Source organism: Paroedura picta, chromosome 9 (genome assembly GCF_049243985.1).
Source record: "Paroedura picta isolate Pp20150507F chromosome 9, Ppicta_v3.0, whole genome shotgun sequence".
NCBI classification, from domain to species: domain Eukaryota; kingdom Metazoa; phylum Chordata; class Lepidosauria; order Squamata; family Gekkonidae; genus Paroedura; species Paroedura picta.
This window is the reverse complement of record NC_135377.1, coordinates 1,922,284-1,941,449: the sequence shown is the minus strand read 5'-3', so window position 1 is coordinate 1,941,449 and position 19,166 is coordinate 1,922,284. Positions and strand designations below refer to the sequence as shown.

Genomic DNA, 19,166 nt, shown 5'->3' with positions numbered 1-19,166 from the left:
AGCCTCCCCTCTCACCCAGGGGGCAGCCAGTTCCTCTGCAGGGCCAGCCACAGGGCAGAGAGGCCGAGGCCTTCCCCTGAGAAGACCCTCAGAAGAGCCCTGCTGGGTCAGGCCAGGGAGGGTCCCTCCAGTCCAGCCTCCCCTCTCACCCAGGGGGCAGCCAGTTCCTCTGCAGGGCCAGCCACAGGGCAGAGAGGCTGAGGCCTTCCCCTGAGAAGACCCTCAGAAGAGCCCTGCTGGGTCAGGCCAGGGAGGGTCCCTCCAGTCCAGCCTCCCGTCTCACCCAGGGGCCAGCCAGTTCCTCTGCAGGGCCAGCCACAGGGCAGAGAGGCCGAGGCCTTCCCCTGAGAAGACCCTCAGAAGAGCCCTGCTGGGTCAGGCCAGGGAGGGTCCCTCCGGTCCAGCCTCCCGTCTCACCCAGGGGGCAGCCAGTTCCTCTGCAGGGCCAGCCACAGGGCAGAGAGGCCGAGGCCTTCCCCTGAGAAGACCCTCAGAAGAGCCCTGCTGGGTCAGGCCAGGGAGGGTCCCTCCAGTCCAGCCTCCCGTCTCACCCAGGGGCCAGCCAGTCCCTCTGCAGGGCCAGCCACAGGGCAGGGAGGCCGAGGCCTTCCCCTGAGAAGACCCTCAGAAGAGCCCTGCTGGGTCAGGCCAGGGAGGGTCCCTCCGGTCCAGCCTCCCGTCTCACCCAGGGGGCAGCCAGTTCCTCTGCAGGGCCAGCCACAGGGCAGAGAGGCCGAGGCCTTCCCCTGAGAAGACCCTCAGAAGAGCCCTGCTGGGTCAGGCCAGGGAGGGTCCCTCCAGTCCAGCCTCCCGTCTCACCCAGGGGCCAGCCAGTCCCTCTGCAGGGCCAGCCACAGGGCAGGGAGGCCGAGGCCTTCCCCTGAGAAGACCCTCAGAAGAGCCCTGCTGGGTCAGGCCAGGGAGGGTCCCTCCGGTCCAGCCTCCCGTCTCACCCAGGGGGCAGCCAGTTCCTCTGCAGGGCCAGCCACAGGGCAGAGAGGCCGAGGCCTTCCCCTGAGAAGACCCTCAGAAGAGCCCTGCTGGGTCAGGCCAGGGAGGGTCCCTCCAGTCCAGCCTCCCGTCTCACCCAGGGGCCAGCCAGTCCCTCTGCAGGGCCAGCCACAGGGCAGGGAGGCCGAGGCCTTCCCCTGAGAAGACCCTCAGAAGAGCCCTGCTGGGTCAGGCCAGGGAGAGTCCCTCCAGTCCAGCCTCCCGTCTCACCCAGGGGCCAGCCAGTTCCTCTGCAGGGCCAGCCACAGGGCAGAGAGGCCGAGGCCTTCCCCTGAGAAGACCCTCAGAAGAGCCCTGCTGGGTCAGGCCAGGGAGGGTCCCTCCAGTCCAGCCTCCCGTCTCACCCAGGGGCCAGCCAGTTCCTCTGCAGGGCCAGCCACAGGGCAGAGAGGCCGAGGCCTTCCCCTGAGAAGACCCTCAGAAGAGCCCTGCTGGGTCAGGCCAGGGAGGGTCCCTCCAGTCCAGCCTCCCGTCTCCCCCAGGGGCCAGCCAGTTCCTCTGCAGGGCCAGCCACAGGGCAGAGAGGCCGAGGCCTTCCCCTGAGAAGACCCTCAGAAGAGCCCTGCTGGGTCAGGCCAGGGAGGGTCCCTCCAGTCCAGCCTCCCGTCTCCCCCAGGGGCCAGCCAGTTCCTCTGCAGGGCCAGCCACAGGGCAGAGAGGCCGAGGCCTTCCCCTGAGAAGACCCTCAGAAGAGCCCTGCTGGGTCAGACCAGGGAGGGTCCCTCCAGTACAGCCTCCCGTCTCACCCAGGGGCCAGCCAGTTCCTCTGCAGGGCCAGCCACAGGGCAGAGAGGCCGAGGCCTTCCCCTGAGAAGACCCTCAGAAGAGCCGTGCTGGGTCAGGCCAGGGAGGCTCCCTCCAGTCCAGCCTCCCGTCTCCCCCAGGGGCCAGCCAGTTCCTCTGCAGGGCCAGCCACAGGGCAGAGAGGCTGAGGCCTTCCCCTGAGAAGACCCTCAGAAGAGCCCTGCTGGGTCAGGCCAGGGAGGGTCCCTCCAGTCCAGCCTCCCGTCTCACCCAGGGGCCAGTCAGTTCCTCTGCAGGGCCAGCCACAGGGCAGAGAAACCAAGGCCTTCTCCTGAGAAGACCTTCAGAAGAGCCCTGCTGGGTCAGGCCAGGGAGGGTCCCTCCAGTCCAGCCTCCCGTCTCACCCAGGGGCCAGTCAGTTCCTCTGCAGGGCCAGCCACAGGGCAGAGAGGCCGAAGCCTTCCCCTGAGAAGACCCTCAGAAGAGCCCTGCTGGGTCAGGCCAGGGAGGGTCCCTCCAGTCCAGCCTCCCCTCTCACCCAGGGGCCAGCCAGTTCCTCTGCAGGGCCAGCCACAGGGCAGAGAAACCAAGGCCTTCTCCTGAGAAGACCCTCAGAAGAGCCCTGCTGGGTCAGGCCAGGGAGGGTCCCTCCAGTCCAGCCTCCCGTCTCACCCAGGGGCCAGTCAGTTCCTCTGCAGGGCCAGCCACAGGGCAGAGAGGCCGAAGCCTTCCCCTGAGAAGACCCTCAGAAGAGCCCTGCTGGGTCAGGCCAGGGAGGGTCCCTCCAGTCCAGCCTCCCGTCTCACCCAGGGGCCAGTCAGTTCCTCTGCAGGGCCAGCCACAGGGCAGAGAGGCCGAAGCCTTCCCCTGAGAAGACCCTCAGAAGAGCCCTGCTGGGTCAGGCCAGGGAGGGTCCCTCCGGTCCAGCCTCCCGTCTCACCCAGGGGCCAGCCAGTTCCTCTGCAGGGCCAGCCACAGGGCAGAGAGGTCGAGGCCTTCCCCTGAGAAGACCTTCAGAAGAGCCCTGCTGGGTCAGGCCAGGGAGGGTCCCTCCAGTCCAGCCTCCCGTCTCCCCCAGGGGCCAGCCAGTTCCTCTGCAGGGCCAGCCACAGGGCAGAGAGGCCGAGGCCTTCCCCTGAGAAGGCCCTCAGAAGAGCCCTGCTGGGTCAGGCCAGGGAGGGTCCCTCCAGTCCAGCCTCCCGTCTCCCCCAGGGGCCAGCCAGTCCCTCTGCAGGGCCAGCCACAGGGCAGAGAGGCCGAGGCCTTCCCCTGAGAAGACCCTCAGAAGAGCCCTGCTGGGTCAGGCCAGGGAGGGTCCCTCCAGTCCAGCCTCCCGTCTCCCCCAGGGGCCAGCCAGTTCCTCTGCAGGGCCAGCCACAGGGCAGAGAGGCCGAGGCCTTCCCCTGAGAAGACCCTCAGAAGAGCCCTGCTGGGTCAGGCCAGGGAGGGTCCCTCCAGTCCAGCCTCCCGTCTCCCCCAGGGGCCAGCCAGTTCCTCTGCAGGGCCAGCCACAGGGCAGAGAGGCCGAGGCCTTCCCCTGAGAAGACCTTCAGAAGAGCCCTGCTGGGTCAGGCCAGGGGCCCATCTTGTACAGTTGTTTCCTCTCAAGAGCTCTCTCTTCCCAGTCTCTGTCATTCCCAAGCATCATGATTGTGCCTTCTGCCGAACTTAGCAGGGGTGTCCCTCAAGATCCTTCCAGCCACATTGGTCTGCAGTAAATGTAGAGACCAACAAGATGTTTTCACGGGCATAAGCTTTTGAGAGACATGCTCTCCAGGGAAGCGTCCGAACGGTCCTGAAGAACAGCCCCCCCCCCATGATTGTCTCAGCTAAAGCTTACTTTAGAAAACTCTAGGGCTTCTTTTAAAAATGACGCTTTGTGCTAACAAACGGCCTCCTCTGCTCCCCTAACTTGCTTTCAGCGGGACCTGAGGATGTAACATGTGCCCTCAAAAACTCCCCCCCGCAGTTGCTGGGGACGGGGCTGCCGCTTGCCCTGTGGTGATGATCCCTGCTAAGCCCAGCTGGATCCCCACGGAATTAGCAGAGCTGATGGGAGCCTAATTCCCCCCAAAGGGAATCTCCCCGGCGGAAAGCAATTGTGCTCGGAGGCAAATGTTCAAGGGTGCCGAAGCCCAATAAAGACGCTCCGGAAGGTTTTGTTTGGTCACCTTGCCAAGGGAGCTGCCAAGCGGACGCGGGTTGCAGGTGAGGTGCGCTTAAAGCGTGTTTGATCCTATGGATTTATGGCCTCTTCTTAAGTGGCAGCCGGAGTCCTCGAACGTTGTTTAAATTCTGGCATAAGTAGATCTTTCTGTCTCCTCTTCCCTCTCTCCAAAGAGCCCTGAACTGAATAAGAGCGAAAATTAAATTCCCCTCTGAAACCAAAGGGAAGGCCGCCTTAGAAGCGGATTCTGGGGGCAATATAATTAACCTCTTGCTGTGCCATTCTGCGGGAACATATTGAGACGCCTCTCTGTGCTAATCACCCCATAAGACGCGGGCCTCCTTTCGGTCACAGCATTAGAGTAATCCGCGCTCTTTTGTGTCGGCACTCGGGACCGATCCAAGTGGGAATGCCGGAGCAGGAGCCCCGGAGTGGAGCCCAGCACAGAGGCCTGTGGCAAGCCCCACTGCGCTTTCAGCCCTGCCGGGGTTGCCCGGGGTGGGCTGGGAGTCCTGGCAAGCTCCCGAGAAATTAAACTCTGGCTCTGTCTGCTAAATCTGAGGGAAGGAGACAAAGCAACTCCTCCAAATCCTCACAAGCTGAAAATCTGATGGAAGCTTTTGGGCTGCTCAGAGCTTTCCTGCAGCCTCAGATCAGGGCTCTGCAATGGGCAGCCTCGGGGCGTCACAGCACCCCCCCCCCCCCCGGCACCTTCCTAGTTGCCTGCCAGGTGGGCAGAGCTTTTGCTCCAGAAGGGGCCCGATGGGCCATCTGTCTGTTTATCTCCTTATATTTGTATGCTGCTGCTCTTGGCCTGATCCAGTTGGCTGTGCTGGTTTGTAAAAGCATCATTTCGGCATTAGTGGCCCCCGCAGCGCAAAGGTGATCTCTGTGGGATGGAAGATGAATGGTGTGCGTGCCACAAATGCTGTGAGTCTCTGAGGTGATCCAAGACTCTGGGTGTTTCCTGCTGCAACGGACACACGGACACCGCACAAAAATGCATGCCTGGCCACAGACGTTGTGAGTCTTGAAGGTGTTCCTGGACTCTGGCTCTTTTCTCCTGCCACGGACAGACTAGCATGGCTTCCCCCCCCCCCCAACATATGGAACTGCCTTCTCCTGAATCAAAGCATCGCTCCCTCAAGGTCCATCTTGTCTCCTCAGACTGACAGTGGCTCTCCAGGGTCTGAGGGTCTTTCACATCCCAAGTCTCCTGGTCTTTTTTTAACTGGAGATGCCTGGGATTGAACTGGGGAACCTCTGCCTGCTAAGCAGGTTCTCTGCCGCTGAGCCAGGGCCCTCTGTCCTGTTACGTTCTAGGGTTGGATGGCACACTCATTCTTCCAGGTCCCTCCCATGCTCCCGTTGTGTCTTGCAGGCCCAGCAAGAAGCTGCCCTCCTGCCCCTCAGGGTGTAAGACGCCCCTTAAGACAGTGGTCCCCAACCTTTTTATCACCGCTTGAGAATTTTGCTGAGGCCCGGTGGGGGGGGGGTAGTTTACTCCTCTACTCTCACCCTCTGCCCTGACGCTCTCTGATCGCTATGGTAATGTTTAAACATCCCTTCAAAATAAGATACAGACACGCCACAACAAGGAACATAAGGAACATTTTATTTTCGTGGAAATTGTAACTCATGACAATGACAAATCAATGGGAACCCTGAGCTTGTTTCTCTGCAACGAGATAGTCCCATCTGGGAGTGATGGGAGACAAGGACACCCGAAGTGTGTTGTAAAGGGCCTGTAAAGGGCCGGGGGGGGGGGTGAAGTAAAGGGCCGGGGGGGGGGAGAAGGCGTCCTTCGCGGCCCACCTCCAATTAGTCGAAGGACCACATGTGGTCCGCGGCCCACAGGTTGGGGATCGCTGCCTTAAGAGACACGAGGATTAGCTGATTGATTTCGGGGGGCAGCCAGGGGTTCTGCCAAGTGGCACGGCTCAGCCTGAGACCCGGGCCCGGCTCTGGGGCTGCTGCTGTGCCGCGGAAGAAGGGATTTTGCCGACGGAACACTTGGAGGGGAGAGGAGGACTCGGAGCACGGTTCTGTCCTACCCGCTGTGCGTTGGTTGTTATGGCTCCCCTGGGGCTGTGGGGATGACGGAGCAGAGCGTGGAGGCGGGCAGCGGGGAAATGAAGCCGGAGGGGTCCCTGGGAGGAGCCTGCCGGGACGTGTCCCCCTTCCTCAGGGGCATGGACTGTAAGCCAACTTAGGAGGGCTGGAAGGTAGCAGACGGTTGGAAGAGGAAGCCTTTATTTCTCTGCTCACCACCTCAGTGTCTGCGTCACGGGAAGCTGCCTGGAAGGACAAGCACCCTCTCGTCCAAGTTGGGTGAAATGTGCCAAGTGAGCTTTTCTGGCTTTTCTCGGGCAGAGGTCTTTGGGACGGCCGGCCCGGAGTCGCCTTGTTGCAGGCCTCGTTGGTTGGCTCTGGTGTGAAGGAGCAGGTTGTGGTTTCAAACTTCTGGGCCGTGGTGGTGGGAAGACGAGGGCAGCTCTGGGCTTGGCTTAATTAAGATTGCTGCTGGCAAGGCAGAGGGGCCGCGGGGAGGCCAGTTCAATTTCTTTGCCCCCTCCTCTCCTCTGCCCACCCCCCTGGCTCCCCCCCTGGCATGCTTCCCTTCCCCCCTGCTGACCCACATGCCTGGGCATCCTTCCCTTACCCCCTGCACCCGCAGATGCCTGTGCCCAGCAGATGCCAGTTCCCTGACCATGCTGGGCATGGGGGGCAGAGTGCTTGTAAGAGTGCTGCTGAGGGCCCAGCAGCAGCGGCCCCTCCAAGAGCCACGGGGCCCGGCAGCTGCCCCACCTCGGGGACATGTTAACGTGAGCCCTGGAGCGCAGTGGGAGGCCTTACCACAGGACCCGATGATGCCTACAGGGCGGCTGGCATGGCGTGGCGTGGCTCACACTTCTTGCTGGTGCTCGGCTGGTGCAGCTTTGAGAGCGACTGGCTGAGCGTGCCGTTCCTTCGCCAGGCCTGCTGCACACTCTTGGATGCTCACATGTGCTTGTCTTTAAAAGCCTCCGTGGGGCTCCTCCAAAGGTCGACGTGAAGGTTGGCAGTTCTTCCCCCCCTCGCCGCCCCCACCCACCCGTTCCCTCTTTCCCCTCGTCTTGGGTGTGGTTGGCAAGGGGGGGGGAAGCAAGCGTGGGAGCGAAAGCCCCCCCCCCTCCTCCAGCAATGCGCTGAGCACTCGGATGCGCCCAAGCCACGCGCCTTGGGCTGATAAATGGTGCTCATATCCCATTCAAATATGATGCAAGCAGTTTCTTTGTAGTTTGTCTTCCATTGCGGTAGTAAAGTTTTTAATTAGGAAAGCTAATGAGATCGATTAGTCATTAGAACTGACCTCTGGATCTCTGCAAGGAGGGTGCATGTGTGCGCCGGGCTGATAACGGGGGACGCTGGGGCATTGTTTGTAATAAAAGCGTAAAGTGTTTGATTTGAGTGAAATGTGCCACGGGGAATACATCATGCGGAGAAAAAAAATTACAGCCCTGGGAGCCTGTAATGAAGGGAATTAAACCAACATCCTATCTAAATAACATGATTATCTACACAAAACCCCTCAGCTAGCAAGTAATAATAGAAACCCGAGCGGCTCCGGAGAGTCCCTTTCAGAGCGTAGTTAATGCCGAGGGCTCATTCACGGAGCCCTAGCAGAGGAGGAGCCCCCGGCCCCCCCGCCCCCGCCCATGAATGCAACATGCAATTACCGCGGGCGAATAGAGTTTTCACTGGGCTGTCGCTGGCCTGTTTTCGGGAGGGGAGAAAGGCTGAAAGACCTCAATCATGCGGGGATCTCCCCTCGTCTGCATCTGGGTTGGTCGGACTCTTTCCACCAGGAGGGGGACGGGGGATGGTGGGGGGGGAGAGAGTTTGATTGGGTTTCTGATTGATTAGCAGTGACGGGCGCAGGTAAAAAAAAAAAAGCCCGAAATGGATGGGGAGGCATTTCTAAATTAGCAATTTCCAGAGGTCAGGTGCAGGGAGCCGGAGCTGGGTGGAGGCGCGTTGAGGCAGCTTGGGTACAAAACAGTCCTCTTGCGCAGATGCCTAGCTGTGGCCGTCCGGGATGCCCTCCTTCCAGGCTGCAGTTGTTTGAGCCGTTTGTTTCCCTGCTGGAGAATCGGCCGCAGGGGTCCCCTGGAGAGCAGCATGTCTCCTGACGCCCTCGGCCTGGGCTTGTGCTCTGTCCAGGATGGCCCAAGCGAGCCGATCTGGTCAGATCTCAGAAGCTAAACTGGATCGGCCCTTGCCGGGGAGACCACCAAGGAAGTCCTGGTTCCCTACACAGAGGCAGGCAATGGCCAGCCGCCTCTGGACGCCTCTGGCCGTGGGAACCCTGCAGGGCTGCCGTACGTCAGCTGCCCTTTCTGTGCCAGTTGGGACCCCATCTCTCTGGAAGGACACCGTTGGCCCATGTTGCAAGCTGCTCGGGACAATGTGCTTGCTTTTGAAACTGAGGGGTCGACGGAGGTTAGAGATCCATAAAAAGCTTGCAGTTTTCTTGCCTTTGTTGAGCAAGGAGCCGGCTAGGCCTCCTTTTAGAAAATGGCAGGAAACAGTTTGCTGGACTGGTAGTAGTGGGAAGTGCTGTCAGGTCGGAGTTGAACAGAGGGGGGTGCCCTTGCCGGCCTCTGCACAGCAATCTTGGACTTCCCAGGCCATCCCCCGTCCAAGGACCAACTGAGGCCGACCCTGCTTGGCATCTGAGACCGGGCAAGATCAGGGCAGCTTGGGCCACCCAGCTCAGGGCTAGTCCAGATGGATCTTTTGTCTGCTTCTACAAGGCTAACCGGGGCCTATTCTGCACACATGGGATAATGCACTTTCAATGTGCTTTTGCAGCTGGAATTTCCTGTGCAGAACAGGATAATCTCCTGAAGTGCATCGAAAGTGCACTATTCCATGTGTGCAGAATGGACCCTGGTGTTCTGGTATGCAGATTGGTGTTTTCTTATTGGGTGTGGCTCAGGTTCCATCCTCTGTTTGGTTTGTGTCATGTGACCCTGCACAAAATGTGAGCTTTGTGAATGAAAAGCTGGTTTAAACCTGGAGGAACCAGCCTCAAAGTTTTGGATCACGAGCCCTGCAGGGAGCTGTGCCCTATGCTCAGCATCAAATGTCCAGGGTCCTGTTCAGCCACACTCCACGGTCTTTCACAGCCATTTTAGGGTTTTTTTTTTCTGTGTGTGTGTGTGTGTGTGGTGTGCAAGCACTTCTGTCTGGCGAAGCATATATTTGAAATAATTCTGGCGCCTGAAACTTGTTCCAGGCATTAAGCCCTTGTTCCAGCGCAAAGGGCCACCATGGAAATATGAAAGGGGTTGCTGGCAAACTCATTGCCCATCTGCATATTTCAGCCGCATGTAACGGGGGGATTACACGCTTTGCTGATTTATAAGCATGGCAAGAGGCAAACGTTGCTGGGGAAAGACGGCCACAGTTCGAAGCCCAGCCTGCTAGTCGCCAAGACAAGGGGGCTGCAAACTGGGCCCTCTTTGTGGATTATGGAACGGCATCTGCCGATACGCGTGTCCAAAAATGCAAGGGGCTGCACAGGTGCAGCAGATGATCCACGTCTTCTGAAACAGCCCTGCAATCCTTATATAACAAAAAATAGCCTAACAAAACAAAACCAGAGTGCAGAGGCACCATTAAGACCAGGGGTAGTCAAACTGCGGCCCTCCAGATGTCCATGGACTACAATTCCCAGGAGCCCCTGCCAGCATTCGCAGTCCATGGACATCTGGAGGGCCGCAGTTTGACTACCCTTGATTAAGACCAACAAAAATTTATTCAAGGCGTGAGCTTTCGAGTGCTTGCACTTAGTCTGGAGAAGAGTGCTTGCACTCGAAAGCTCATGCCCTAAATAAATCTTTGTTGTCTTAAAGGTGCTCCTGGACGCTGATTTTATTGTGCTACTTCAGACCAAAACTGCGACCGAATTGAATCTAAAATGCCCTGCAATTCTGCATTTTTATGGCCTTACGTGGTCTGGGACCTGCGTTCCTGAGGGACTGCTTCTCTGAATACATCCGCCGGAGAGCTCTCCGCTTAGCAAATTCCAACTTGCTGATGATCTCCGGCCCCAGGGAGGTGCACCTGGTCTTTAACCCATTGATGAGAGCCGCCCCAAGACCGCTTGGAGAGGAGAGGCCTATCAATCAAAATATAAATCGATAAAAAATAAATATTTCCATGTCTGAGCCGGAGGCATCGGCTTCAACCTCCCTGCCCTGGATTCTTGCTTTGAATCCTAGCTCTCATGAGTCCTTGCATGGCAGAGGTGTAAACAGATTTTCAGATGTCTTTCTGTCCAATCATTGTGATGGAAAATGATTATTTAGTATTTTGTTTCTGTTCTTAAATCTTGTTTTGTAGATTTAAAACCCTCCAATTCTCCCTTTGAAGCTGAGCGGAATCAAATGTATATACCAGTTTTTTTGGAGAACTAAGGAGGATTCATTCCCTGAGAGAAGCCAGACGCTCCTCTCTTTTATCGTCTACACTTTTGCCTTGAACTGTCTCGTTGTTTAAGCAGCTCACCGTGTGGCCACTTTGAGCATATTGAATCCTACCCCTGGCATGTCCTTAGGATAGCCAACCTGCTCTCTGCCCCAGCGGGTAGAGTTAGGCGGAAAACCTCCAGGGCAGGAAATCCGAAAACTTGGGAATGTTAAAGGCAGAGAGTGCCTCAGGCCATCCCTGGTGCCTGAAGCTGGTGTCCTAAAGACAGAACGAGCGAGGGAAAATACAGCAAGAAACCGGGCAGGAGGCAGCCAGTACGACGTATTGAATCCCAGCCGTTTCTGTCTGTCTTCGTCCGTCCGTCTGTCTTTCTGCTGTCTGTCTATACTGCCCTCCCCTGAGGCTCAGGGCGGTGATTACCAGAACCTTAAGCCTGATCCGGAATTCAACTGGAAGCCAGAGCCGTTGTTGTTGCTGAGTGGGTCGAATGTGGGACCTCCACGATGCTGCTGTGAGGTCCCTGTCCGCTGTATTCTGGACCAGCTGTTGTTTCCGGAGCGAGCTGCAGAAGTCCAGTCTGGAGGTGACCGTCGCAGGGATCCCTGTGGCCAGGTGTTCCGGGCCCAAGTAGGGCGCTAGTAGCTTGGCTTGGTGAAGGTGATAAAATGCCAGCTGTGCTACTGTTGTGATCTGAGCCTCCACTGAGAAGGACTTTAATTCCGGTGCTTTGAGCAGTGCTTGGAAGACAGTGGGGAGACGATGCAGACACTGGAATAATTTGAGCTCGGTGGTTTGCTTCTGTTGAGAGACCAGCTGAGGCTTGTGACCTGCCTGGAAGGGCTGCCCAATGACAGCGCTTTGCAGCAGTCTAGCGGTTATTGAGGCTTTTGAACTCTGGTGCTGGAGAAGACTCTTGCGAGTCCCTTGGACTGCAAGGTGAACAAACCGGTCAGTCCTAGAGGAGATCAGCCCGGACTGCTCCTTAGAAGGCCAGATCCTGAAGATGAAACTCAAATACTTTGGCCACCTCATGAGAAGGAAGGAAGGACTCCCTGGAGAAGAGCCTAATGCTGGGAGCGATCGAGGGCAAAAGAAGAAGGGGACGACAGAGAATGAGGTGGCTGGATGGAGTCACTGAAGCAGTCGGTGCAAACTTAAATGGACTCCGGGGAATGGTAGAGGACAGGAAGGCCTGGAGGATCATTGTCTATGGGGTCATGATGGGTCGGACACGACTTCGCACCTAACAACAACAAGCGGTTATTGGGTGCGGGGCGGAGTTCCTGGCCACCATTGCAGCCTATTTCAGAGATTCTTGATGGCTAGGAGCATTGGACCTCCTTACTGGGTCTCCAGGTGTTCTTCTCCATTGCGTGACCAGCCATGGAATAGGCTGCCTAAGGAGGTGCTGAGCTCCCCCTCACTGGCAAAGTTCTTCAAGCAAAGGCTGGATACACACTTTTCTTGGATGCTTTAGGATGCTTAGAGCTGATCCTGCGTAGAGCAGGGGGTTGGACTAGATGGCCTGCATGGCCCCTTCCAACTCTAGGATTCTGTGATTCTAACTGTCCAGGCTTTGGACTTCAAAGTGACCTTTTTAAACGTGTCTTTGCCTTGCCTTTCCTCTCCCCTCTAGCAGGACAGAAGGTGGCTTTTGACAAGACACATGACCCGTTACTCTTCTGCAGGGGTAGTCAAACTGCGGCCCTCCAGATGTCCATGGACTACAATTCCCATGAGCCCCTGCCAGCAAACGCTGGCAGGGGCTCATGGGAATTGTAGTCCATGGACATCTGGAAGGCCGCAGTTTGACTACCCCTGCTATAGTGCACGGGCTGTTGACCCACCTGGAGCGGGAATCTCTGCGTTGCTCCACTCCCTGGCTTCCGCTCAGCCAGTAAGATAGATCTGAATCCTTTGCAAACAATCCTTAATTAACAGGGGAGGCAGAAGAGAAACGCAGCCGTGGAGGGTTGTTGATTAATACCCGTTTCCTCCCTAGCCAGCCTGTGTTTTATGGGGAGGCAACAGAAGGTCTTTAAGCCCAGACTTACAGCTCTAACTTCCTGCCTTTTGTGGGAATTACGAGACTTAAACATTACCTTAATGTACCCCTTTTTGTCTTTTAATATACTTTATAGCAGCTCTGCCTTTTATTAGTGCTTACTGGCAACCGCTCGGCAAGGTTACGGCCGTCAGCTGGTCGGTTGTGGGAATGGAACGGGCACGCACTTCTTGAATGCACGGCCGGCCGTGTCGAGGGGTGGCTGAGGTGTGAGGGTTCAGGGGACAAGTGTGCACCCGGTGCATGTGCATTTGCAGATCTCATTCCCAAGGAGCTTTCGCGACAAGGACAAAAGATATTAATAATCGTAGCTCCTCAAGTTTGCAAGGCTCAGGTTGGACAGGGTAAGTTGCTCTTTCTTTGGCGGCCAGTGGAGGTGTCTGAAATTTCTGAAGCTTCCTTGCTCCGTTTCTCCTAATTAATCCGTGCTACGATTCCGTCTGAATTTGGGACGCCCGCTTCAATGGAAAGTATAATCCTAAGAGCCTTGAGTGATTGTTGAAAACAGAGTTCGTATTTAGCTTTGTGGTTGTATTGGTGATAATGCTGAAGTGGCATGAGAAAAGCCGTAAACGCTTTTTAAAACAAGCCCCTTTTGAAGAACTCGAAAAGCAGGGAAGAAATTATTTTTAACAAGTGAACTTTTAATCAAAATGTCTGTGATGTTCTAAGATTTGCACGGGAATCAAATAAAATCTGTAGGCTCACAAAGAAAAGAGGGCTTGGAGGGAGAGGGGCGATCACAGAGGTGAATTTGAACATGTTTTAACAGAAAGATTGGACACATGTGTTTTAAATATCAGAATAAAATATTTATTGGACTTCTGTCCCATCTGGAAATCAGGGGGGGGGGGGAGAAGAAACCCTCATTTGCTCTGTCCCTGACGACTCAAAGCCTGTTTGAATACTTTCTTATACAGTTTTTGGTGTGTCTAGATAGACAAGATTGTTTCTGCAGACTTGAGCAAATCTCTGTCGGAAGAGAGTTTGAAAGCTGTAGAGAGGTGGCTAAAAATGAGAGGCAGCTTGTATGGATTGATGGGAGGGGGACGGGAGGTAGAGATGTATTTATTGTATGGCAGAGTTACACTCAGGATGCATATATATATATAATATAATAACAGAGAATGTGTAGCCAAGCAGGTACAGCAACTGTGCAGACAGACTGGCCAGTACCCATAAAGACTCATATCTAAGTTTTTAATCCACTCAATCATAGCTGGGGGGGGGGGGAGGATGCCGGGAGCTCCGTCACATCTCTTCGGAAAGCACAACACACACATTCCTGCGACGGATGGAAAATCGTTTCAGGGGCAGCACCGCCATTGCGTTCAGGACCTGTTATTTGCCTCCTTTAAGCAGCAGGTCTGCTCAGCTGCAAAAGCCTGCTCATCGCCCGTTAGCCGCCTTCCGTCCTTTCCGTGGCAAGTCAGATCCCCGGGCCTCTCCTTGGTGCTTATCAGGTTATGGATTGTCAGGGGAGCCGAGAGGTCGTAGCATGACTGATTAAGCCAATAGTTTCCCAAGGCCTGGAGTCAGTCACCTACGGAAATGTTTTGAGACCCCCCTGCAGTCCAGGAGGGTTTGGGATTACTGTGAAGGCAGGCTGAGAATTACGATGATGTCTCGTCTCAGGTTTGCCGGCTACCCCAGCTAGGCTTGTGGTAAGAGAAGGCCGTTCTTCCATCCCCTGAACAACCAAAGGAGGCTCAGGTTGGACGGCAGGAATCTGCTCCAGAAACGGTGGAGTTTTTCTCTGTCACGGGGAGTCTCCCAGCAATGCGAAATGACCCAGGAGATCTCCATTTCCCAGTGAGAGCGCTACTGTTAGCGGAAGGGATCTGTCCCATGTAGCTCCATTTTTTTCTCCAGTTCAGCAGCATTAGCTGCATGACATTTTGCAAAAAAGAACTCGGGGACCATACACCGAACTTGAGTCAGCAGCGTGATGCGGTCGCTAAGAGCCAGTTTGGTGTAGTGGTTAGGAGTGCGGACTTCTAATCTGGCACACCGGGTTCGATTCTGCGCTCCCCCACATGCAGCCAGCTGGGTGACCTTGGGCTCGCCACGGCACTGATAAAACTGTTCTGACCGGGCAGTGATATCAGCGCTCTCTCAGCCTCACCCACCCCACAGGGTGTCTGTTGTGGGGAGAGGAAAGGGAAGGGGACTGTAAGCTGCTTTGAGCCTCCTTCGGGTAGGGAAAAGCAGCATATAAGAACCTTCTTCTTCTTCAGTAATCTCAGGGCTCTCTCAGCCTCACCCAACTCACAGGATGTCTGTTGTGGGGAGAGGAAGGGAAGGTGATTGGAAGCCGCTTTAAGCCTCCTTCGGGTAGGGAAAAGCGGCATCTAAGAACCAACTCTTCTTCTTCTAAAAAGGCAAATGCACCCACAGAAGTAGTGTCCAGATCGTGTGATGAAACGGTGTTGTGTTTGCTCTGGTTAGATCTCACTTGGGGTTCCGTGTTCAGTTTGGGGCCCTGCAGTTTTAAGAAGGATGTCGGCCAGCCAGGACGCATCCAGAGGAGGGCGACAAAGATGGGGAGGGGGTCTGGTAATTCTGAAACCATTTTTGCTGGATTTGGATATTGAGTTTTGGTTGCCTGAATTATGGATGGATGGATGGATTTATAGGGCTCTTTGTGTTCTGAGTTCCTTAAATCGTGTGTGCCCAGTGCCCCACAGCTAAAGAGAGAATTAAGTGAAGCTTTTTTCCGTGTGTGTCTGTTTAGGGCTGGGGTAGTCAAACTGCGGCCCTCCAGATGTCCATGGACTACAATTCCCAGGAGCCCCTGCCAGCGAATGCTGGCAGGGGCTCCTGGGAATTGTAGTCCATGGACATCTGGAGGGCCGCAGTTTGACTACCCCTGATTTAGTCCCTGCCCTCGAGAAGGTAGAGAGGCCCAAAAACTCCCCTCGACAGATTTGATTGTGTCCATTTCTGATCTACGGCCCTTAGAAGTCGTCCAACTTTGCTAGCAGGGGATATTGAGGCCGCCTTCCCAAAGGTAAATGGGGGGGGGGGGAACGGACAAAAATATGGGCCTTCTCCTTTCCTACTTCCCACCTTGCAATAATTTTAATTAGAAGATTCCCGGGAGAGGGAAGAGTCATCTCTTCAAATCAGTTATAAAACCCACAGACTTGGTCTCAGCATGTCGTGTCAGCTTTAATTATCTGGGCAGTTATAGCTGTATGTTATAAAAGTCAGGCAATTAGATGCATTCCTTAAAGCCGCAGGAAAAAAAGAAAATGCTGGCTACCGAGAAGAGGAAGAAACAGAATCCAACGCGTAGCTGTTAATTGCGTTGAGGGTTCGGGAGGACGAGTGCGGTGTGTATATCACGTTGCAAAAAATTGTGAAAGTAAAAAATGATTAAATACATAAATCTGTTGGGGGAGTGTAGATGTTGCAGATAAAAGGTGTTCTTTCCAAATGAGTTCAAAATCTGTCCAAAGAGACCCGCAGCTTCAGTGGGAAGGAAGGACCTGTGATATTCAAGGGGGAGGCTAAGAATGCCCCCCCCCCAAATACACAACCCGAGGGTACACAACCCGAGAGTCCGGAAGGCCACCGTTTCCATTCCCAGGAGAACAGAGAGCATCTCATCGAATCTGAGTGGGAAGGGTCCGTAGAGGCCATCTAGTCCCACCCCCTGCTCAGTGCAGGATCAGCCTCAAGCATCCAGGATCTGGCCGGCCTTCTGCTGATCGTCCTGCAGTCCACCTGCAGTGTGCAAGCAGGCGAGGAATGGAGCACAGCAGCCAAATGCGCCCAGAGGGATCTTGAGCAAAAGGAGCCACACTACACGAGGTCCTGCCAGGGAGGAAGAAAACCCCCTAAAGTGATCCAAGGGGGGGGGAGGCACAGGGGTCTCGCTTCCTTCTTTTACCCTTGCCTCTCCTCTAACTGCACACACGTTTGTTCCTCCTCCCCCTGCCCATGTTCACAGACACTTGCTCCATCCACATGCCCAATCCCGGACAAGAACACATGACACTGTCTTCTCCTCAATCAACATGTCAGCCCGTCAAGGTCAGGACTGTCTGCTCATATCAGCAGTGGTTCTCCTGGTTTCAGGCTGAGGTCTTTCACATCCCCTCCTGCCTGGTCTTTTCAGGTGGAGATGCCGCCAGGGATTGAACCGGGGACCTTCTGCTCACCAAACAGACGTTCTGCTGCTGAGTTACAGCTCCTAGAATGACTGTACGGTGTGGTCTGTATGGCTGGGAGCATCAGTGGTTGGGTGGGGGAAGGACAGACGACTCAGTAGCACTGGAGAGTCACAAGGTTGGTCCAGACCCGGGGGACCAAGCCCTGTGAGGAAAGGCTGAGGGATTTGGGAGAAGAGGAGGCTGAGAGGGGACAGGAGGGCTTTCTTGAAGTCGTTGAAAGGGTGTCACTTGGAGGAGGGCAGGGAGAGGTTCCTGTTGGCAGCAGAGGAGAGGACCCACAGTAATGGATTTAAACTACGTGGAGATCGGTACCACCTAAGAATAAGGGGGCGAAATTCACAGTCTGAGCTGTTCAGGAGTGGAATGGGCTGCCTAAGGAGGTGATCTTCAGGCAGAGGCTGGGCAGATTCTTCTCCTGGATGCTTCAGGCTGATCCTGTACTGAGCAGGGGGTGGGACTAGGTGGCCTCTATGTCCACTTCCAACTATATGGCTTATGAGTCTATGATTCTATGATCGGGCCGCCTTCAGTGGTGAGAGAGCAGACAGAGGAAGGCCTTAAGATCCTCATTGGTGCCTAGGGACACATGGAAGGTCTAGTGGTGATCTCCTGGGGTATGATGAGCCCGTCCTGGTTAAGCGCCTACAGGGTGTTGCTCCGTATTCCTTTTGGCCGCAGTCTGACGCGAGACCCTTTCCCCCTCTGAAACATGGGGCAGCCCAAAGCCTGCCTCCGTATGGGGCCATTGTTGGTTGTCCCCCTTGTGTTCTTTGCCCCATGCTCAATGCTCCCCCTCCCCTTGTGTTGCAGGTGCCGGCTTCTTCCGCCTCGCGAGGCCACCGGCCAGCAAAGTGGTCAACACCCGCTACAGGATAGTGAAGAGGACGGCGGCTGCTCCCCCGGGAGCCTCAGCATCGCTCGGCAGCCCTGCTCTTGCGTGGAAAGCCCGACGCCTCTCTGCTTCCAGGTGAGCTTTTCCGAGAGGAGGGAGATCATCGCTCTGGCTGCCGAGGGGATGGCAGAAGGGTTTGGGTTAACTTCGTTCCACAAATGCAGGGACTCCCCGTCAATCCTCTTTCCATGATCTGAACCCCAGGAAAGCCAAAATGGGTTTGTCAAATTATTAACCCGACACTTCCAAGCGGGACTAATTCCCCCTCCCACCCCACTCCAGCGTTCCTAATTCGAGTCTGAATGCTGCAGATTTATCTGATGCTTTGGACAGATTTTTCACATCTATCGCTTGTTCGTTTTGGCATTTATAGCCTGCCCCTATCCGGCCTGCCTGTCACAGGGCAGCTTACAACATGGAACAGTTACAGTTCATGCAAATGTAAAACAATTTAAAATACCAATAAATTGGTGGCACCTTCTTTGTTGTTCCTCTTTCAGGGGTCGCCAGTGAGAGGTGTCTTTTGGCAGGGGAGGCCCATTATGTTGGCAGACCCATCTGTCTGAACCGGCCTCAACCGTAAGCCTGGCAGAAGAGCGCCGTCTTGCAGCTTCTTACTGCCGGGGGGGGGAAGAGGGAATCAGGGCCAGGCCGTGCATGCACACATGCGCCGTGCGTGGCCGAAATAGCGCATGAACGATTTCGGCCGCGCATGGCGCATGTGTGGGTGTGGCCACGCATGCGCGGCATGCACGGGCGGGCAGTTGCCCCGCCGGTCCCCAGCCTCAAAAAGATTGGGGACCACTGCTCCAGGTGATGTATTCAGATAGGTTACAAGTCGCTCCCCTCAAAGGACGGGGAATTGTGAGTCTCAAAAGTCAGGATTTGCATTGTGAAATTCCACAAACAGGATCCGGCAGCTTGCTTCAAAGAGGGGGGGCATGAACTTTGATGTCAAATAGGATAAAGTTCCACAAATTACTTGGCAAAAACGCTGATATTCTGTTTTAAAGCTGATTATTCAGTATTTGTTTCATTTTGAAAACAGTTTCAAAATTAAGATCCAGATGCTGTATTTGGAAGCTTATGTCGCCAGCAGTTTTGCAGCAGTTGACAGCGTCAAAACAATTGCTATTTGCAGGAAGTTAAAACTGGGGGCTCCTCCCTCCCTTCCCAAAACAGCTGATGGTTTTCCTGCCCCCGCCGCCCTTAAACAAAGGAGCCCCCTTTTCAGAATGAAGTCAGCGGGGCTCCCTGCCAGAAGTCACGGTAGGGAAGATGCCGTGTGCACGGACAGAATGCCACGCCTGCTGTAAAAGTGAGTTGGCTGTCAGCTCCCGGCGGACGTCACGTGCAGATTGTGCGCTGCTCTGAACGCCCAAACGTGTCTCGACTGGCTTGGGGAGTTTCAGGTCAAGAAAGAGCCACACCAGTCGCAGGAGATGAAAAGCAGGGCCAAGGCCGATGGTGCAAAATCAGGAACGATATATTTTACTGCTCGGTTAAATTTCTGAACATCCCTTATATGTGTTTCGCCCAGAGGCTTGGCCAGGGGGATCTGTTAGTCTGGCAGGAATTCTTTTGAGAAAGAGTAAAAGATCAGAAGCTGCGAGGCGAATAGATTCCCCTGAT

General features: G+C 55.4%; 1 protein-coding gene across 1 annotated transcript in view; it reads left to right on the top strand.

Moving 5' to 3' along the window:
* The window catches only part of ZC3H3 (zinc finger CCCH-type containing 3), a 210,023-nt gene that overhangs the window by 76,542 nt on the left and 114,315 nt on the right, over positions 1-19,166 (top strand). Inside the window, exon 4 of the mRNA XM_077351316.1 lies at positions 17,453-17,609. Within this exon, the coding sequence (XP_077207431.1) occupies positions 17,453-17,609 (157 nt within the window). The remainder of the gene's footprint in view (positions 1-17,452; positions 17,610-19,166) is intronic.